At 34.6% G+C, this 21,029-nt stretch overlaps 1 protein-coding gene and 1 pseudogene across 1 annotated transcript in view; one reads left to right on the top strand and one right to left on the bottom strand.

Moving 5' to 3' along the window:
- Positions 1–3,153: 3,153 nt before the first annotated feature.
- LOC149537882 (putative carbohydrate esterase At4g34215) overlaps positions 3,154–21,029 on the bottom strand; it is a 61,213-nt gene continuing 43,337 nt past the window's right edge. Inside the window, exon 3 of the mRNA XM_089799275.1 lies at positions 3,154–3,701. Coding sequence (XP_089655401.1) covers positions 3,435–3,701 — 267 coding nt within the window. The 3' untranslated portion in view covers positions 3,154–3,434. The remainder of the gene's footprint in view (positions 3,702–21,029) is intronic.
- On the top strand, positions 5,572–6,584 carry LOC149537883 (protein disulfide-isomerase pseudogene; annotated as a pseudogene).

Here is a 21,029-nt window from a genome sequence, read left to right as displayed (position 1 = left end):
GATCACATCTAAAACATTGAACTTGGAAAACATCTTTCCTCTACTTGGATGAACCCTTTCCATGAAAATTTCTCTTCCTTTTGAAATTCTTCAAGTATTACATTTCTTATGAGAATTAGTGTTTAAAACATGAATATCCTCATCTATAAGTTTTTGTTTGTTTTTTATGGTCATATGTCTAGTTTCTTCTTGTACATAGTTAGATCTTAACCAATCAAATTTTGGGAGTTTTAATCATGCACTTATTCCATGAACACATAACTCCCATGAATTTGGTGGGCCACCTATAGCTATTAGTGTTAACTCTTTGTTATCAATTTCATATCTAACTGTTGACAATTGATCCCTTAGCTCAGCGATTCTCATGAAATATGCATTGATGGATTCTCCTTTGTTCATGTTTATGTGATTAATTTTCCTCTTTAGTATAAGGGTTTTGTCACTGTTATTTATTTCAAATGTGCTTTCACGGGATTTGAACATAAGGTATGCAATCTCCTTTTTTGCCAATATAGGTACTATAAGATCCCTAATTGCATCGACTATTAGTTTCATGACTTTTTGTTATTCCCAATCCATTGAGATTTCTCTAGTTCATTCTTCGGTTCCATCTTCTTATTTTTCATAAATGAATCTAACTTATCACATTTGAATCTGATCACATTTGACATTATGAAGAATGAGATGTGACTGCAAATATCAAGAGAGTGTAATCTGATATCTCAAATTTAATCTGATCTTCCTTAGCAAGGGTCTGATACCATGTAAATGTAGATTAAATTTCAATCACATTTAGTGTGATGATATTTCAGAATTGAATGGTTACAAGTCCTTGATTGGTTACATGCAGATTTAAATCAGAAATGTGGATCTCGATGTTATACCAAATGTAGAAGTGATGCAAGTTTAGTATTTACAAATACCAAATATATTGATTTTGACATTGCTCGATCTGCTCTAGCTAACATTTATCAATTTTGATGTATCTAGGCAGATCAATTCAAGGTTATATATGTTATTTCAATGGGCATGTCCTTGAATGGACATGTTTCCACATGGTGGAGGCACTTCCGTTCATGACATGCCCTCCAATATGCAAAGATTCATTACAAAGAAGAGACTCGATCATAATTGGCATTAGTCAAGACTGCATTCCTAACTAAAATAATATATATAAGTATGAGATCACCAAACATGGAGAGATTAATCAGACTTAATCTGATTCAATATCATCTGCAATCAATAAATAGAACATGAAATATTTATAGTTAATCAAAATGAAAAGATTTGCCAATATAGTTGAATTTACAATTATGATATGGTATATGAATGATGAACAACACACATACACACAAACACACACACACACATATCTGACCACAGCTATCACACTTTAACACTGTATTTAATGTGCATGAAGATTTATTGCGATCTTAGCATTTGAATAGTTTAACTAGTAAATTGGACACCATGGACAAACCTAGGTGCCATATGCAAATCACATTACAGGTCTCAAGCAACTACATCATCAAGTTCTGATATTCAGATTTATAGAGAGATTGGATTCTAACCATTGAATGATCAATTCCAATCAAACCCCTCAAAGCCAAATATTTGCACACATTCCCACCAGAGGAACCAAAACACCACACAATTATAACACGAAGACAATTTTGTTAAGGCAGACTTAATACCTTCAGGAAGATAAAAACATCAACTTTTCTCCTAACATCTTTATAACTCAACATATTTCAATAGTTTTGAAAATTTCAGAGGGTATTTTGACTATGTATTAATACTCCAGCAACCACAAGCAAGAATTTCAGCTAAAATGTATAATTGCATCCTTGAAAGAATATATATAGGGAACATATAAACTTAAAAACATCTTTATGCAGATATAATTTGAGACATTTTTCGGTGACTCTCTGGCCAAAAAAGTTCTGGATTGAGAATGGAGAATAGTTATAAATTTCTGAACTTTGGATCCTGCAATCTGATCAGGATTTTCAGTACTGCAATTGTGTGCGTGTCTGTGTTTTATGTTGAAATGCAATTATTAAAAATGAACCAAAATAGATAAGAAAGTATAAAATTCAGAAGGTAAATACAAAGCGCTGTACTCACTGTGACAGTCTACTGATTCAACCATCAAGATGATTATATAATATTTCTTTCATTAATTAATGAATACAAAGTACAGAGACTAAAAACCTACAAAATTAAAATTGGGTTAGCATGTAGGTTTTTCTTCTCTACATGCTGACCTAAAAGTTGTCAGCTTATGAGTTTGACAACTTTTGGGTCAGCGTGTAGGTTTTTCTTTAATAAAATGTATTATCGTTATTATTTTGCATCTGTCATTAAATGTAAGCAATTCTGAAGCATTTACAAGTTCATTTCATGGATTATTGAAATATAATGTAATCTGTCAACAAATGACAGCTGCAGGGGACATCATCAGTACAACAATAAACCACCTTGAGATTTTGTATTTCCAGGGGAATCCCATTCTTCTGTTTTCTTTGGATGATGGAAGGGATGTTTTATCCCCATCCCCAGGTTTCCAAGAAAAAACCCTGACTGCATAATTTTGTCATTCTGTTATGGCAAGCCCCTAGCATTTTCTCTTTAACTGCATTATTGCAAATGAAAACTGTAGTGTTGCATCCCACACCGGACACCAAGCATCTCAGGTTCTTCCATAGAAAGATCTGTCCATGTATTTTAAAATGAATTTGTAGATGTGTGGTTTTGTATAGCATTTCTTGTGTGAAAAATTCTTGTACTTTCATGGTTCAAATTCTTTTTCTGGTATTGATTGTGTTTCCTGTGCTTGCAGTATTTTATTATTTTTTCAAATAGTTAGTCAGCGCTAACTGATCTCAATTCAATTTGTTTCTTAAATTTTACCATTCCAATGACTACTGCTTGAATCAAATTGATAACAGCAGGAATTCAATGTATCAAGTTATCTTGTTTTCTAGAATAGGACAACCTGTTTCTCCATAATATCTATTTTTCAAAAACTTATTCCAATAAAAACATTTTGTTGGCTCCTCATCCACTCACTTCTTGTACATTCAGTTGATTTTCTGATCTTATGTTTTCTATCAACATCTAATTACTTTTCCAAAAATTGTAGAAGTAAACTTGGTTACAATTGTAAGTTTTATTGTTAGTCTTTGAAGAAAACAATTGGTCCGCTTTGTTCTGTTTTATTGATCAACATTAGTAGCTTTAAGTGATACCTTCAACAGATGTCTTGCAGAATGGATAACAAAGTAGGTTTACCCCAAAGCCTTAACAAAGTGGAATTTGATATGTTAATGAACTTCTTGATTTCTCTTCTAGAAACCCTAACATAAGAAAATCATTTATAGGGTGTCGTCTATTTAAATAAAGTTGGTGCTAGAACCTTAAACAGATTGAATTTATATTACAGAGCAGTCACTCGGTGCCTGACAACAGTCACTACGAATCGTAGGTGAATCCTGAGAAAGGCCATATTGTAAATAGGCATCTGCTAACATTTTTCCAAGTTGCACCTGTGCCTCTGTTGTCAAGTGAAGTTTGTCCTCATGAAGAGGTAGACCTTTGGCATCAACACAGTAAACATTTGGGATCTTTGTTTTCAACTGTACTTCCCTGACTTTCAGCACATTTTCACTGTATGGAGGATCACCCATGGATATTGCAACCTATAACACACCACAAAGAGGACAGCCATGAAATGAACGAGTACATGGAGTCACCTATAGTCTCATAATTTGAAGACACATATTATTGTGAAGTGTCAACACCGGATAAATGATAATATTTTCAAATTGGACCAGCAACAATATTAGTACAGAAGAATAAATGATGGAAAATCAATGATTGCTGCCCTTTATTATTGCTTCTCTTCTCTATTAAACATGAATGCAGTAAATCCTGAGAATGTGAACCTTGTATCACCTCACATATTGATATGAATTGCTAGAAAACAAGAAGTACTACAGGCATACTACAGAAGCGACTCCCAATTGAGCAGAGCAAAAATTCTTGCTTGGCAGTGTGGTGAGATTACCAAGACTTAGTATTAGCAGGCTGGGATTATTCCTCTTGATAAGGTCTAATCCCAAAGTCTAGATTCCTGGTGGCCTGTGTAAAAAGTCAACCTTGATAAAATCGAGTTTATAAAAGAGATTAGGAAACCGACACACAAATCAAATCATGCAAGTGGAAGGTTTCATGTCTTACCAAATATATATACTACTTCTAATCACGACATAGAAGGAATAGGGTACAACGGATGTCACGAATAGCAAGGTGCGGAATGAAGATTCAACTAGAAAGGAGTAAACACATCAAACTAATTTGCCTACACTTCCAGATATTCATTCAACATCTTTCAATGTGATGAGGTGAGGAAATGCATATATTATCATATGGTTTCAATACAAGAGATGGTAAAACAGTTTGTGTCCGTAAGCTGTTGACCTTACGAGTATTTGACAATTGATGGTTGACATTTCATCCCTATGGCTAAGGACTTATCTGTAGACACCATGTGCAATGGATTGTTGGTGGTGTCAAGTGATGTGTGAAATGGATTAGTGACTCACATAAGGGAGAGTAATGACACAATGGCCTGTGCGCAATGCATGCATGTTGCAAAGGAGTGCATGGTAGAGCTAACAAAGGTAAGGGTGTGCACCATGTTCTTTAAGGCTTGTTTGGCTATGCTCTACCCATTAATGCTTTCTTCAGAAGAATAGTCTCTAATGCATCTTCAACGACTTTGGAAGGTAGACATGGAGCTAGTAAACATTGAACAAATTTACCTTATCTACATATTGTCCTTAGCTACTTCAAACAATGATGTGAACCTTGGTGGATACAAACTATGGCAGTTCTGATGATTTCATCTTGCATGACTATGTGCTAGTGCTTAGGATCCAAGTCCAAAGGATTTTGACTTGATGTTGGCTCAAGAATAGAAGGAAAATGTGGCTTTAGGAGTTCCATGTTCAATACTGGATGAGATACCAAATATTTTTGTAAAAACTGTAACTTCGACTATCATGCTGATCTGATTGTACAATCACACAGATGTGATCTAGCATTATACACACACACACACACACACACACACACACATATATATATATATATGTTCCTTTATAGGCATTATTGGCGTCTCTTTAGGGATACTGGTTTTTAAGGATAACCTTAACTAAAGTTAGTTAATGTCTTTATAAATCATATTCTTCATTGAGCGCCGATTATGGGAGTTATATTATAGGGCCGACCTAGATAGGGTCATGTCCCTTCAAGGGACATGCCCTTTGGTTACCTTATATATATGAGATAGAAATGTGGATAATGAACACACAAGTACAAAGAAGTCTGTTCATTAGCATTCTCTGCCTCATTTGAATTAGTAGTAGAATATATTTTATTGCAGAATTATTATATTAGCAAGAAGGAATAACATTCATCTGTAATTGATCAAGACCATCTCCAGCACTATATAGGTTATACATCAGTTTGATTTACAGGTAGAATTTGCAAAAAATTTACATGGTATCAGAGATCTGGTAGTCAAACCTAGGCTTTGCAAATTAAACAATCAGACTTAGTATATCTAGCATCATTCTTCTATCTTTAATGGCATGCATAAAAAAATTAAGAGGATGGGTATGATCATTGAATAAAGTGTGAAATGGCGATCTGGTGGATGTTCATCCTCTGTCTTGCAATGATCCTGATATCGTGCACTCCAGATGCAGAAGCAAAAGTAGGAGGAGAGTCCTCTTTCTTGACCTTAGATGCCACCAATTTCTCCGATGATGTGTCAAAGCATCCTTTCGTTGTTGTTGAATTTTATGCCCCCTGGTGTGGGCAGTGCAAGCGTCTTGCACCTGAGTATGAGAAAGCTGCAGTTAGCCTAAAAAAATAATGATCCACCCATTGTCTTGGCTAAGGTTGATGCTAACAAAAAAAATCATGTAAAGCCTTGGCTGATTATGGAGTGAGAGGTCTTCCAACTTTGAAAATCATTCGGAAAGGCGGAGCAAACATTCAAGACTACAATTGCCCTCATGAAGCAGATTGTATTGTTGAATATTTGAAAAAGCAAGCTGGTCCAGCATCTGTATAAATCAAGTCTGCAGAAGAAGCTGGCAGTCTTAGTGGTGACAAGTGTTCATTGTAGGAGTCTTCACTAAACTGGAGGGTGACAAATTCAGAAATTTTATTACTGTTGTAGAGGAGTTGCGTTCAAATTATGAATTTGGTCACACAAATTGATTCTACAGTCCTTCCTTTGAAGGATTTTCCCATTGAACCACTGACAGTTCGGCTATTTAAGACTGTTGATGACGATATGCTGATTTTCAGGATTTCAATATTGAGGCATTAAAATATATTAAAAAAAAAAGTTCGTTGAAGGAGCTAGTATGCCTCTTGTAGTGGCTTTGACCAAGGACCTTGCAAATCATCCTCATGTGTTGAAATTCTTCAACTTCCAAGGTTGTGTTCTTTCTCAATTTTAGTGTAGATAATGCAGAAACATATATATCTACATATCAAGAGCTAACAAAGTCTCACCAAGGAAAATGTGCAAAATTTCTCCTGGCTGATCTTGAGGCTAGTCATGGTGCTTTACAAAGAAAATTCTAGAAGTACTTCGGTCTCAAACCTGAGGATGTGTCATCCTTTTTTATTCATAATACAAAAGATCGAAAGTTTCTTAAGGAGTGAATTAAGGTAGAAGAAATGGAATCCTAGTTGAAGGAGTACTTTGACAGAACACTGAAGGAGTACAAAAGTTTGAGCCCATACCTGAAAAGAATGATGATCCTGTGAAAATTGTTGTGGCAGATTCTCTTCAAAAAATGATCGTATATTCTAGGAAGAATGTGCTTCTGGAGTTCTATGTTCCTTGATGTGGGCACTGCAAGAAACTTGCTCCTACTTTGGATGAAATTGCAATTACTCTTCAAAATGAATGTGGCGATGATTGCTAAATTGAGCTATGTCCCTTGATCTTTTCCTCTGAGGATGTTCTTGCAGGAAAAGGAGGATTGATATCAAAGTGTACAGAGGAAGCCACCAATGTCAGAGGGAATCATTTCCAAGAGCATTCGAACCTTTCCAAGTGCATTCTAAACATAACAGGATATTTTTCTGTTTAAGGTTGAATGTCAATAGGGATAATATATTATATTCATTTTTGAGTATGAGTTAAAGAATTAAAACTGGTTAAACCAATAATTCTGAGATAAATTTGGACTAAGTGACATAAACAGAAAATTCTCATGGTTTGATAATGACTTGTAACCCCTTGAGAAGTTATCCATAATCTTTGGCTAGATAACGACAGGGATAACTTTAAGGAACCCCCCCCCTCCCAAAATTTATAAAATTGTGGCGAATCACATGTCATTTGGGTGAAAAAAAATTAATAGTGTTGGCGAATTATGCGTCAATCGATGGATATTTGGTAGCGAATTTTTTAAAAGTTTAGACAATTTTTATAAAATAATGGCGATTATAATTTTTGTTTTTAATAAAATTATTAATACTGATGGCGAATTATGTTTTGAAATATGGATATTTGGTGAATATTTTAATAACCGATACCTTTTTTATAAAAAAATGGCGAAATTATTTTCCAAATAATTGAATTAATTTATTTGTTATGGCGAATGGTTTTCAGAAAGTTATGTTAAATGTATTATTTGAGAACTCAGACCGTCTGATGATCCAAGATCAATGGCCAAGGTTTAATTTCGGCCAACATTTCTTGAAGGAAGAAGAATAGTCGAGGTAGTCACCGGAATGTTGACACGTATCAAGGTAAGTTGTCTGCGGAGTACAATGTATCCAGAAAGAATTAAATTCCATGTCAGTGATAGCGACATTCTCTCGCTAGTATAGCCACTAACCACACAAATTGTGATGTGCTAGACTAGCGACATTGTCTGCGGAGTACAATGTACCCGGAAAGAATTAAATGCTACCACTAACCACACACCACTTCCCAAATTGTACAGCCGATTTCTGAAAGTTTTTTATCGACAGTTACCAATACCATTGCAGTTTAGTTTATTAAAAAAATAAAATTTAAATTTTTAATTGAACCAATTTTTAATATAGAGTTTGAAAAACTCATAAAATTAATGAAGTACAAGTACTCCCATCAAAACATTGATGAAGTACTTTTAAATTGTTATCAACAAATAAACTATTATTTTTACATATTTAAATATTTTATATTGATAGAACATATCAGTTTTAAAAGGATATTATAAAATAAAATTTATTGATCTCTTAAATTAAAAACATGTTCTATTTATAACCTCCCAACACTGAATTACTTAGTGTGAGGCTTGAAATTTCACAATCACCCCTAATTGTGAGATAAATTTTGTATTAAGTTTAATTAGTTAAATGCCTTTAATATATTTTTAATAGTATACACATTTTGATATGGGTTTATAGTGTATAACTGCATGAAAGGAAAAGTAAAAATATATTTTTGATAATAAAGGAAACATTTTAGCAAGTATTGCATATTTATTTGTTCTCTAACTAATTTAAAATTAGAAATATTCAATTAGGTAAAAAACAAAAACAAAAATTTACAGTAAAGATATAAAATACTATCATTAAAATTTAGTCAAATGACTTTTACTTCCTAAAAATAATTAAAATGATTATTTGTTAATCTAACTAGGATTCAAAGGTGTTATATGATAAAAAAAATCGTTTACAATTTTTTACAAATTTTATAATTCGCTAGTGTAACTTGAGAGCATTATATTTTTTACTTTAAATTGACAATTTATAAATTGAACTTATATTTCTAATTACTAATTAAATTAAAACAATAACGACAAATACATGCACTTGTTATTATTACCAATACAAAATGAACAAAGCTCGGATGATTGAAATGATAAACATTAATTACATGTAGATTATAGACAAAAATTAAAAATTTAAAGTGAACAAAGCTCGGGTTATTTAAATGATAAACATTAATTACATATAAACTATTAATTATAAGATTCAGACTACTGTTCGATGATAATATATTGACGGTTGAAGGTTTATTTCGGGACCAAACGTCTGAAATGAAGCCTCGACCTTGTTCAAGTGTCCGAAATGGTGACACGTTTCTGTCCAGCATGTATCACTTAAGTTGCAGGAGATAGTATATTGATGATGGATCATGTAGTGTGATCCGAAATATCGATGATAAATAAACACACACAATCGAATCTAGAAAATTTAGTACTTTAGTATATTGATGTCTTGTCACTATTAATTAATTACAATTTACAATTGGCCTTTTCCATCGGCTAAGCAGCTTCGCACGCATTACAGGACATGCCATAGTCCACAAGCAGTAGTACTATTAGTCTTAATTACGATTGGCCTTTTCCATCAGTTAAGCGGCTTCACACGCATTACAGGACAATAGATGGTGTTAGTGTTTAATTACAATTGGCCTTTTCGGCACGTACTTGCAATTATGTTCAAGATTTGAGAATATTTGCTAATTTAATGTAATTGAATTGGCACTCGGACGGAAAAAAAAAAAACCCTGGCACCCTGCCCACCGAGCTTATTTATAGACGATTGAGCTACTTCTATCATCATTGCTCATCTCATTTTTGGTAGTCGATAGGTTTGGTTTGTTTGGTGTTAGTCTGCTTAGCAGTTTGAACTTTGCAGTAAAGATGGACAACCCTATTCGCCTGAGATGCACTTTGGAAGAGGAGCAAAAAGCCTTTCTAGGTCGCGTTCCTGAGGAAAACCTCTTGTCAATTTGCAATGAGGTTGTTCCATGCTCTGGTGTGAAGTTTGTTATTGCTGCTGTCAAAATGGTTCTGGAGCGTGAGTTTTTGAAGAATGAGAATCAGTATCATGTCAACAGTGACATTATGTCACAATTTCTAGCCTCCCTGCTTGACCTCGGAGAAGCAAGGGTTGAAATTGTGGTGCTCCTGAGGAAGATTTTTTAAGTAGTATATTTGGGCGATGACATTGAAATTGTCGCTCATGTAGTTTTAGGAGTGGGGATCCCTTGGGCAGGTGAAGTCCACAAGCTTCTGGAACCTGGCCAGAATGTGGTCTTGCAACCATTTTTACTGGGCTTGATTGTTGGGTAGTTGCAGCACCATAGGAAATGTGCAAGAATTGGGTTGAATTTTCTTCGAAAATGGTTTTTCCTAGATGAAGTGGAAGATGGCAACCACTGGCTACAAGAATTCGCAACCATGGTCGATTCTGGTGGTTTCTAAATTCTATGACGAATAGTACAGTAGTACTAGAGTCTAGGGTTTTCCCCTAATTTTGTAAATTTGTAAATTTCAAGAAATATCAATGAAATTTCTGGAGTTTCAGTTTCATATAAAATTGTATTTCATTGTTTTAACTTCTTATGCTTACTTATGCAACATTGCAATATTTTACATTTTTGAATTTCCTATTGAATTGTTTATAAAAGCCTATGTGAATATAAATATTATTTATAATGATAATCACTAATACATTTCCCCTAGAAACAAGGTTGTAGAGCAACGTAGTTCCTCCCTCAGACTTTACCTAATAGCAAAATATGTTATTATTAAAAAATTATGTAAACTTGATTGGTTCATGATGAAAAAGGCAATGAAAAAATTCAATTTTCTTCAAGAAAAATACAAATTTTTTTTCAACACCTCTATTTGTAAAATGTTATTCAAATATAGATATTTCAATCAAATATAGACATTTTAACTCTTTTAAATTGTCAATTTTCAAAAATTATTTTTTATATAGTTTAATTTCATATTTATTTTAATTTTAATTTGTATATAAGTTTAAATTAGAATTTAATTATTTATATTTTTTATTTATATATATAAATAATAATTTTATTAGATTATACATTTATTTAACATATATAATTTTTACTATATTGATATTTTTAATTTATACTTTAAAATACATAATATTAATTTTGTATCAATTTTAATAAAGTTCAAATTATTTAGCTTGGTATATTATCAACTTTATTTATTTCAAGTGTGTTTGATTTTTTTAAAGCATAAATGTTATTTTAAAATTAATTTATGTTTTTTTTTATGCATTATATTTAACCTTAAGAATATTGTCCAGCTTCTGCAATTGAATAAAATTATCACTTGAACAAGATATATAAAATAATTTAATAATTGAAATTAATCAATTTAACTCTTTTTAAAAAAAATTATACAATTTTATCTATATCTCATGTATAATTAGTTGATAAATATCTTTGGTATGATAAATGTTCTTTAGGATGTCATCTAATTTTAATTTAGCATGATACTATAATGTTTATTTATATATTCTTTTACTATTTTAATTAATATACATCATTGCAGTTATATAATTTAATAATATACTAACTATACTCGTAATTTAATGGGAGTGGGACCCACGATCCACGGGGCCACCACACCATTCACCGATGTCGTTGGATGTTTATAGATCAATGACCGAAGTTGAGTTTCGGGATGAAAGGAAAAAGAAACCCTATCATTTCAAATGCGTTTTGGAATCATGACACGTGTCACTGCTCAGTTAACACATTGACATAATCACATTCCACTTGCAGTTAACAGTGACGTTATGAATGACATTAATACATTATGACGGGTTAGGTAACACTAGTGGTCCACGATTCCACTCACACTTAAACTGAAAGTGTACTGTGTGACAAGTGTGACGACTATAGACTATAGAGTATAGATTGTACAATTTTGGCACGTTAAGTTTCATTAATTTTGCAGTTATACGTTGTCTGTAGGTTTAGAAATTAGAAAGGGGTTACAAATTACAATTTACAAAGTTACAGCGCAACAAAGTTACGGATTCTTAATTTCAAGGTTGAGGATTGTGGTTCGAGGAAAGCAACAAACTACAGTCTCTCAGCTCTCTGCAAAAATCAAAACTAAGGGCAACGTGACCGTGAACGGGTAAGTGTAACTACTAAAATCCTGAAAATTTACATCCCGCATTTTAAATTTTACAACTTTACTGTTTATATTATATAAAAAAATTTAGTCTATAAGGTTTTAATTTTGAATCACCCCTGTAGGCTTGTAGCTGTGTTTAAATATTTACCACGATGGGAAAAACAAAAACCAAGAATAACATGGGACATGGGCAAAATAACAGAATTCCACAATATGCTTAAAACACCAAGTTTCAGTGATTTATTCCATGATATACATGATCCTGTTATTCATGGAAATAAGGGTATAATGGAGATAAGATTTGCACAATCCAAATAAGGCTTCAAAATTTTGTTCATTTAACCCTAGTGTAAATGCAACTGCAAGTAAAATTGCACCGTGGGTAGCTGGGTTGGCACACATGGCGTTACCTCAAGTATTCCCTTGCCCAAAAATTGTTATGCTCTGCGCTGAAAATTATGATGAAAATAGAAAAGCAATTGTGAATAAAATTACTCAGGAGGAAATTTTGTCCATTACTGAGAATGAATTTGCTAGTCTGTTGAACCTAGGGTTTCAACAACAACAGTCAAACGTACATATTGACCTGGGAAAGCTGGCAGATGATTATGAAAAATTAGATGCAGAATAGAGAGATTCTTATATCAGAGGAATAACAAGCGGTTGTAGGCTGAGTCCAAATCACATGCCTCCTTATGATTTTGAATTTTTTGTGCCATGGGCACAGGACAATATTTCCTTGCTAGCATTTTGTTTGGGATTGGATAATAACAAACAAGTGGATGCCAACATTCTTGAAATGCTTTATCATATTCATTTTAAAAAAGAACCAGTAAGATATCGTTATATTGAGCACATTGTTCATTGCATGCAAGATCAATTACTAATGATTCAAAGAGGTTCAAAGAAGACATTTAGATTCACAACCTACTTGTGCTATCTTCTCCTAGCAAAGCATCATGCATTATTTGAGGCAAACAAGCTTTGCAGTCAGACTCAAGGCCAAAATCCAATATATGAGTGGGCACCTCAGATAAGGATGATTGATAACAGAAGGAACTACAACAATTTTGTAGACCTCTTTTTGGCACCAATGTACCATAAAATTACAAGCACTCCAATGCATAGATTGCCTGTTACTTGTAGAAATTGCATTCAGTTCGGAAGTGAACTACAATTGGCTGACTGGTACTTAATGGAAGAGTACACTGTGTTAAGGTTTTACGGTTCATGGGTAGAACCCTACAGACTTCCAGTACATGTAACAGAGAGGGTATTTGCATTGGAATATGTACAAAAAATGGAGAGCACAGATGTACTCTTTCATGGTCACCAAAAGAAAATGATATTTCCCTCCTTGCCATTCTCCTTTGGAGGGTTCGCATTTGAGAGAAGAGGATTCAAAGTGGCAGAAGCCTTTTTTTCAATTTTTCAATTTGATGTTGACAGTCACTGGCAGTATGATCCATTGAACATAATTGGAGCAAGGCTTAAGGGCATTGGGACTTCTGCAAGCAAATATCAACATGAAAGTATGCCTTTGATTGAAAAATTTAAAAACATGGACTCCTGGGAGGAGGTCAAAAAACAGATGGAGAAAAATGCTGCTGAAAATAATATGTCAATACAAGAATTGTCATCACAAATAATGGCATTGCACAAACAGAAAGGAAAAGTGCAGGGCATGACATCGTCCAATTTCTACAAGAAAGCTGATAAACCATCTACAAAACCTATTCCAAAAGAGCTAATGAATGATTGTATAGATGCTGGATGGAGTCGAAGCAAAATTTCTCAATTTTGGGAAATGAGGAAGAATCTCGATGAGCCAAAGACCTCTTTAGATCTTGAAGAGGTTGAAGAGGATACAATATTTGACAAATTGTGGAATAAGGAGCATCCACCTGAAGCACATCACAGTGATATTGATGATGATTACGATGACCAAGATTCTTTGAATCCCTCATCCAGTACACAAATTCAGAGAGGAGTTGATGCATCCACCAAACTTCTATATAGCAAAGGGGCAGAAATTGTAGAAAAAATGGGCTACCAAGGTTATGGTGGTCTAGGTCCCAGTGGAGAAGGGGTTTGGTTACCACCTCAACCACCAGTTGTAGCACCAAAACATGGTCAGAAACCAGGCCTTGGGCATGGAGATCAATCATCAACTCAGTCAATTCCATCCACATTGGATTCATCTCAGTTAATTAAATTTGATCCTGCTTCATTTACAGTTCCACTTCCAAGCACTCAAATTCAATCCGAATCAACTGTCACTCCCACAGCTGTAGATATCATGGGTACAACTACAACTAGTGGTCCGAAAAGGACATTTTATATAGATGCAAAAAAATTTGGTCCCGGAGATCAAGAAAGTGTAAAGAAGCAGAAGGTTATGACAAATATTAGTAGTAGTACTGCTACTAGTACAACAACGCCAATGGTGACTGTGAGTCCAACAATTGCCCATCCTTTAGGACAAAACCCTCAGAACAGTCCACAAACCCCACTAATGGGTCTAGGTGTTGATTATCCTCATGGTATTGGTGGAAGCTCGTACATCAGAGCAAGTGCTACTGCTATTTCACCATTCAAACATTCAATTGTCTCACAAAATCCTGAGTTTCGTTACAATGAATTTGTAACTAACTATGAAAAATCAAAAAACAAGAATAGACAAAATAGTAAGACAATGAAGATGGAAGCAATTGTTGCAGCTCGTGATGCAGAACCTGCAACCAACAGGTTATTTCCCACATATGACCCAGATAAAGATATGATGGAATTCATGGTTGTTATGCCCCCAGCTAGAGATAACAATCCACCAGAGAGTCAATTAGATCCATCTGAATTTCAAGTTAGCACCCTCCAAATGGATTTATCCAAAATTAAAAATGTGGACAAGATAAATGTGTCCAAAATGACCAACCAAGTGGTCTACAGTTCAGTGATGAAGTTGGAGAGAGAGAAAAGAAAGCTTCAGGGCACAATAGATAAGTTAAAGGCAGACCTGGCAAATGTAAAGGCAAGTGAGAAAGCAGCAGTAAACAGGTGCAAAGAATTAGAGAAAAGGATAAAAAATTCATCCTCTGGCTCTAAAGAAGCAACTGAACAGTAAGAACAAATGGACGCAGAACTGAAAACTCTGAGGGAAAATTTGGAAAAAATGGGAAAAAAACTCCAGGATGAAAAAGACTCTTCAACAAAGTTATACAAAAACTTGGAGAATGCTGCAAATGTAAACAATAAGTTAAATAAAGAATTGGAAAATGAGAGGGTAAAAACAAAACAGTGGGAAGAGAAAGCAAAAGGGTGGGAAAATAAAGCAGAGCAAATAAGAAAACATAGTGAACACCAGTACTCAGAAATGAAAGAAGACCTAAAGAAGGCAAATGATACTATTAAAAAATATGAAAACGGCTTGAATGACCATGTAAATAATACAGTAAAACAAATAAAAAATTACTTCTAGGGGAAAATAAAGACTTCTACTGATAGGTTGTGTGATTGGTTCGAACTCTACGAAGCTCTTACAGATGTTTTTGGGAAGCTGAAAGAGCAACTTGAGGAAAACAAAAGTTTTGGTCAGAGACAGAAAACTGCAAAGCGGATTATGGAAGAAATCAACAGCACTGTTGACAGGCATTTGGCAAGCAAGGGAATTCAAGACCGCATTGGTTCAATAATAAAGGCGATCTTTGTATTTCATAAATGTCAAAAACTAACAAAACCAGAAGAAGTTCTTGCTTTATTTGGGCCAAAGCTCGCCAAGATGAACAATAAAACAACAAAATTGATATCTCTTGGTTTACCGAGTCCTGGCCCTGATTTCTCAACAATGGGTTTCGTTGGAAGAGAAGTTTACAAACAAAAGTTGGAGGACCAAATAACCTTTGATTTAGGCAACCTTCCTCAGGACAGAACTCATGAAGGCATTGCAAAGTGCATCAAAACATTCGCAAATTTGCATGCACTAGTGGAACGAACATTGCTTGAAACTCGCTCTTCCAAGTAAGGAATGCTGATGAGAATGCAGGTCATTTACCATAACATCAAAAATTTTGCCCTTCCAACCGAAGAAGAATGGAGCATACTATAGAAACTTATAGTCTGTATGTGAAAGTACTTTCAGTTTCAATCATCTCTATATCTTTACTATATATGAATATCTTTCATATTATCCTACATACTACAGTCTAGACTCTAGAATTGAGTTTAAAGTAACAAGTTTGAACTTTGTTTTTTGAACAGGATCAATGTTGCAGTCTTGCAGATGTTGTTGCCTATGCTAAAATTGCTAATTTACTAAACCGGCCTGTCAAATGCAGAAATGTACAACTAAAGTTGTAGAGATGTTGTAGACTTGTAGATGTCTTACTGATTTAGATTTTGAGACTTCACATTAGGCAAATCGACCTGAAGTTGTTGTTGCTCCCTTGTTTCTATAAAAGGGAATTCAGGGTCATTGGCTTACAAGAATTGTACCATATTAGCTGAATATTGCAAATGAAAACCATTAATAATTATTAATTGTGGAATTGAATCTATGATTCTATCTAATTTTCATGTTTTCCAATTCAATGTATGTTGAATAAATGAATAAAATAGAAAACAAAATTTCATTCAGGAATTTCAAATTCAAATATGAATGATCATTGATAACATGATATACACTACACTCTACAGTAATAATACTCTTTGTTCTCAAATTTTAATGATGAAACATAATACATTCTAATTTCTTGCTTTTCTAAAATGAACATTGAATGATAGGATATCATATAGTAGTTAATAAGTTCAAAAAATACCTATTGGTTGCCACTGCTAATTTAGCAGAAATTTCCTAATTTTTCCAATTCATCTGTATGTCATCATCATCATCCAATTCTGGTAATCCAGTTGCTTCATTGTTCTCTTCATTTTCGTTTGTGTCTTCTTCAACTTCAAGTTCACTCCCAATCCCATGGCCAGTGCCACTGCCAACTGTACTTGTCCCACTTGGAGTCGCTGTAGGAGATTGGTTAATGGTGTTGCCCAGTCCCACCCTTCTTCTTTTGCATCTTTTCTTCCAGATTTCCAATGCTTTTTGAAAAGGAAAAGTATTGACATTATACCTAGATGTGTATACCCTCAAGCATGATTCCAAATTCTTGTCTAGTTTGTTTCTTAGCTTTGATTTTAGGAAGCCCAAAGCACTGAAAACTCTCTCATCCTCCACTGAACCCAATATCATGGTTTGACATAGATCAACAAGCTTGAAGTACTCTGAAATTTCTTCACGCAACAATGTGCTTTGTTTTAGTTCTGTCCAAAGCTTTGTTGCCGAGCCCTCTTCATGTGGGTTACACATTAATTGATATTGATGCTTCATGGTCCTTGCAAAGGTGCCTAATTGCTGTCTAAGAAGACCCTCATCTAATATTCTGTTGATATCTAATATTCTGTTGATAGTCACTCCATTGAATTCTATAGATTTGCAAAGTTCCTTTATCAAAATCAACAGCCTTCTACGATAATCTTCCTTATTGTTGAAGGACCAATATTGAGGAAACACAATTGCCATGGCCTCAAGCAGTTGATCATACGGGAATCGTGATATTATTTCAGAGAAAACTCTATAGGCTATGTCCCTTGCAGTAGATGCTATAGACTCAACGATCTTGGTAAACTCTTCCCTTGTAACTCTTGTAGCTCGCTTCTTCGCTATGTCCCTTGCAGTAGATGCTATAGACTCGACGATCTTGGTAAACTCTTCCCTTGTAATTCTTGTAGCTCGCTTCTTTGGGGCACTGTAGTACATTGATATCTGAAATCCCCTTACAAAAACACATAAATCTCCATTTTCAATGATCTTTAAATAATTATCAGGATCGTCCAAATCTATTAGTTTCCGCCAGTGATTAAATCTTTCATCGGATAAATTTAGGTCAGTACGATAGAGACCATCGAGGGCTCGGCATGACATTTTACGCAACTGAGCATATTCTACAATATACATGGCTCTTTGCTGGGCTTTTTTCATAATTAACCTCATTTCTTCTAGCATGGGAAGAAGAGATGCCAAAGTCAAAAGTGTCTCTATATTGCTTAACCTCCGAAGCAAGTCGCCACATCTTTGATTTTCTGCATTGTCCCGATTTTCGTACATCAGTCCAATCAAAGATTGATATTCGGAAAATACTCGATGCGCTGGTCCATCCAAAGAGATCCATCTGGTATCAACATCTTTTAGAAGCTTGTTTCCATCGGTAATTCCATCAGCAAAGTGCTGAAATTCCCTAAAATGCTTGGGACTTCGAAAAAAATATGCATACAACTCTCTTACTAAATCTTCAACCTTGTTTACTGAAGGAAACTTCTTCACAACTCTAAAAGCAAGATTCATCCTATGGGCCATACAGTGAATGGCAACAACATATGGTGAACAAGAAGCCTGCATCTTTGTGCAAAGACCATTCCTTTGACCTTGCATTACTGAAGCTCCATCCGCTCCAACACAGACCAACTTCTTCGCTATTGTCAATTCATCCATAGCTCCATATTCAATTAAATTGCTCTTTACTAATTGAAATACAGTTTCTGCTGTCGCATTGTCTCTCAATTTAGCAATAGATAGTAGATGTGGTTGGCGGACATTATTCTGTATAGTATAAACATGCATGCATACCCATGACGTATTATCTATTGCCGTAACTTCGTCTAAGGACAATGCAATAAAGGTTGACTCTTATTTTTCTTTGTACATCCTCTCTTTCAACCTGCGCAATACAACTTGCCCATTCTCATCCACTGTTTATCGACCAATGACTGACAGGATAGTTAGGAACTTTCAGAAAGTGTAAAAAACCACTCATTTCTAGATAGTCTGTCATTGGACGCCCTCTGCTCAAAATATAGAAAACATTACTTAATTGAACAGCTTTTCCATGTTCTTCTACTTCACTTGCTTTTGCAAAAATAGCATCAATAGAACCTTTAACTTCACTAGGCTTCGTCTGAAATTTTTGAAACATATAATATTCTTCAGCATTCCTTTTATGTTGACATTGCTCCTTTGTTTTATATCTTACCACTTTTGTTTTCTTACCATCTACAGTTGAGGTTTCGTAAATCTTACCAACATGTTTCTCTATGGTGTCTAGTTTAAGCTGCAACCGCTTTTCCTTTTTATACTTCCAACTACAAATTGCACATCTGCATTCTACTGGTGGCTCACCTACAATTGGATTGTCCACGGGCTCAATGAATGGATACTTTGCTGCCCAATCAAATTTAGATCTCTTGGCCATCTCCCAATGACGATCAATTTTTTCTTTCGATTTTTCTCTCCCTTTAGTGTCACTGTTACTGTTAATTGCACCATCATCATCACTGAAGTCGATTGATTCGTCCTGGTACTGGTTATTTACTAGATATTCTTCTTCAAGGTCATCTTCATTAGAGATATCAGGTTTTGCAACTCCGTCACCAGATTTATTAGGCTCCCCAATTTGTTGAATGGACTCTTGTGTCAGTTGAGATTGTACAGGCTCCTCTGATGATGTACCTTCCTTACTTTGACCAACACTGTTGCGTCTACCCCCGCCAAAGTATGAAGATATATTTTTGCATTTCGTTGGCCTCTCTTGGACATCTCCACCTTCATTAGTCCTACTCCTCTTCCTATTTAAATTTGACTATGACATCTCCATCAAATTAAGGCTGCAATAAAATACTATGGATTCGTAGTCGTAGTCATTCCGGTTCTCTACTGATTGCAATACTATGAAGAAGGCTCCTTCTTTCGGCATGTTTCAATAATAAAACTCATATCTTAAATAGACAACTACAAATAAATTGTTTTCATTTTGGCGAATGGGCCGACCGTTACATATGATAAGAACTAATATTTGGTGAAGCCCGTGTAATTTCAAGTAATCGAGTGGGCGAATAGGGCAGGAATTTGGGACTCCATTGTGTGTGATGCATGGCAAATTGGGTCCTAGGACAAATAAAAATTTCACATAGGAAAATGGGAATTTGGCGAATGATGATCATCGAAAGAGACACTCAATTAATTCCGTGGCGAATAAGAGTAAACATTAAAGAGAAATATGGGCGAAGAACCCGACTACCAAATTGAAATTACGTAATAATAGTGGCGAACGTTCCGACCACTATATGAGTATTTTATAAAATCTGGGCGAACCGGTCAACTAGTATACGGTGTTTTTTTTCGCCAATTTCTATAGCCCGATCAGGACATATTCGCCAATTGGCGACTAATCGCCACTAAAAAAATCCCTGGATAACGGGAGGGGACCTTACAGTGTTCACATTGAGAGGCAGTCCTTCCAAAAGTAGTTAACCTAAACTTAGTAAACTCTTCACTAAGGGAATAGATCACATTAAGTGTCATAGACCCCAGTTACTTCAATTTGGTTTGACTTATAACAGTCTTGGATAAATTGAAAACTTGCATACGTGGATTGAATCCACCTTAGAGATGCTCGAACTTAAGAGGGAGTTTATATATGGGTCTACTTTCACCTAGTTTTGCATTATAAACTCCTCCTTTGGGGATTCATATGTATAAGCATTTCTTTTACATATATTTTAAATGGGCTATGTATTTAGTCAAGACTATATTTAGCCTAGGCTACATTATTGGTTGTGGTTGTTATGAACATTGACTATGTTATAGCAAAGTCTAACGTCTTTTATATAGTTAAGTCTATAATTGAGATATTTGGATATTTTGCATTATCATTTATTTGATATGTGAATATAGCATAGACTATATTGTTTGTATACATATGTGGCTAAATTCATCTATGTGATTATATTTTTATGATTTGTGGATAGTGGCAATCCACAGTTTGAATCTTCTCAACTCAAGAATGGAGTACTTGGTGGACTTAATGTCCGGATACTAGTACTCGGAGTACTTGGTGAATATCATGTATTTGATATTCGGATACCAGTGCAGGTGACATCATGGATTTGATATCCGATTTAGTACTTGGTGGACATAATGTCCGGATACTA

Source organism: Cupressus sempervirens, chromosome 9 (genome assembly GCF_028749045.1).
Source record: "Cupressus sempervirens isolate cs-2001-9-10 chromosome 9, ASM2874904v1, whole genome shotgun sequence".
NCBI classification, from domain to species: Eukaryota; Viridiplantae; Streptophyta; class Pinopsida; order Cupressales; family Cupressaceae; genus Cupressus; species Cupressus sempervirens.
The sequence above is the reverse complement of the archived record's forward strand: the minus strand, read 5'-3'. Positions and strand labels throughout refer to the sequence as shown.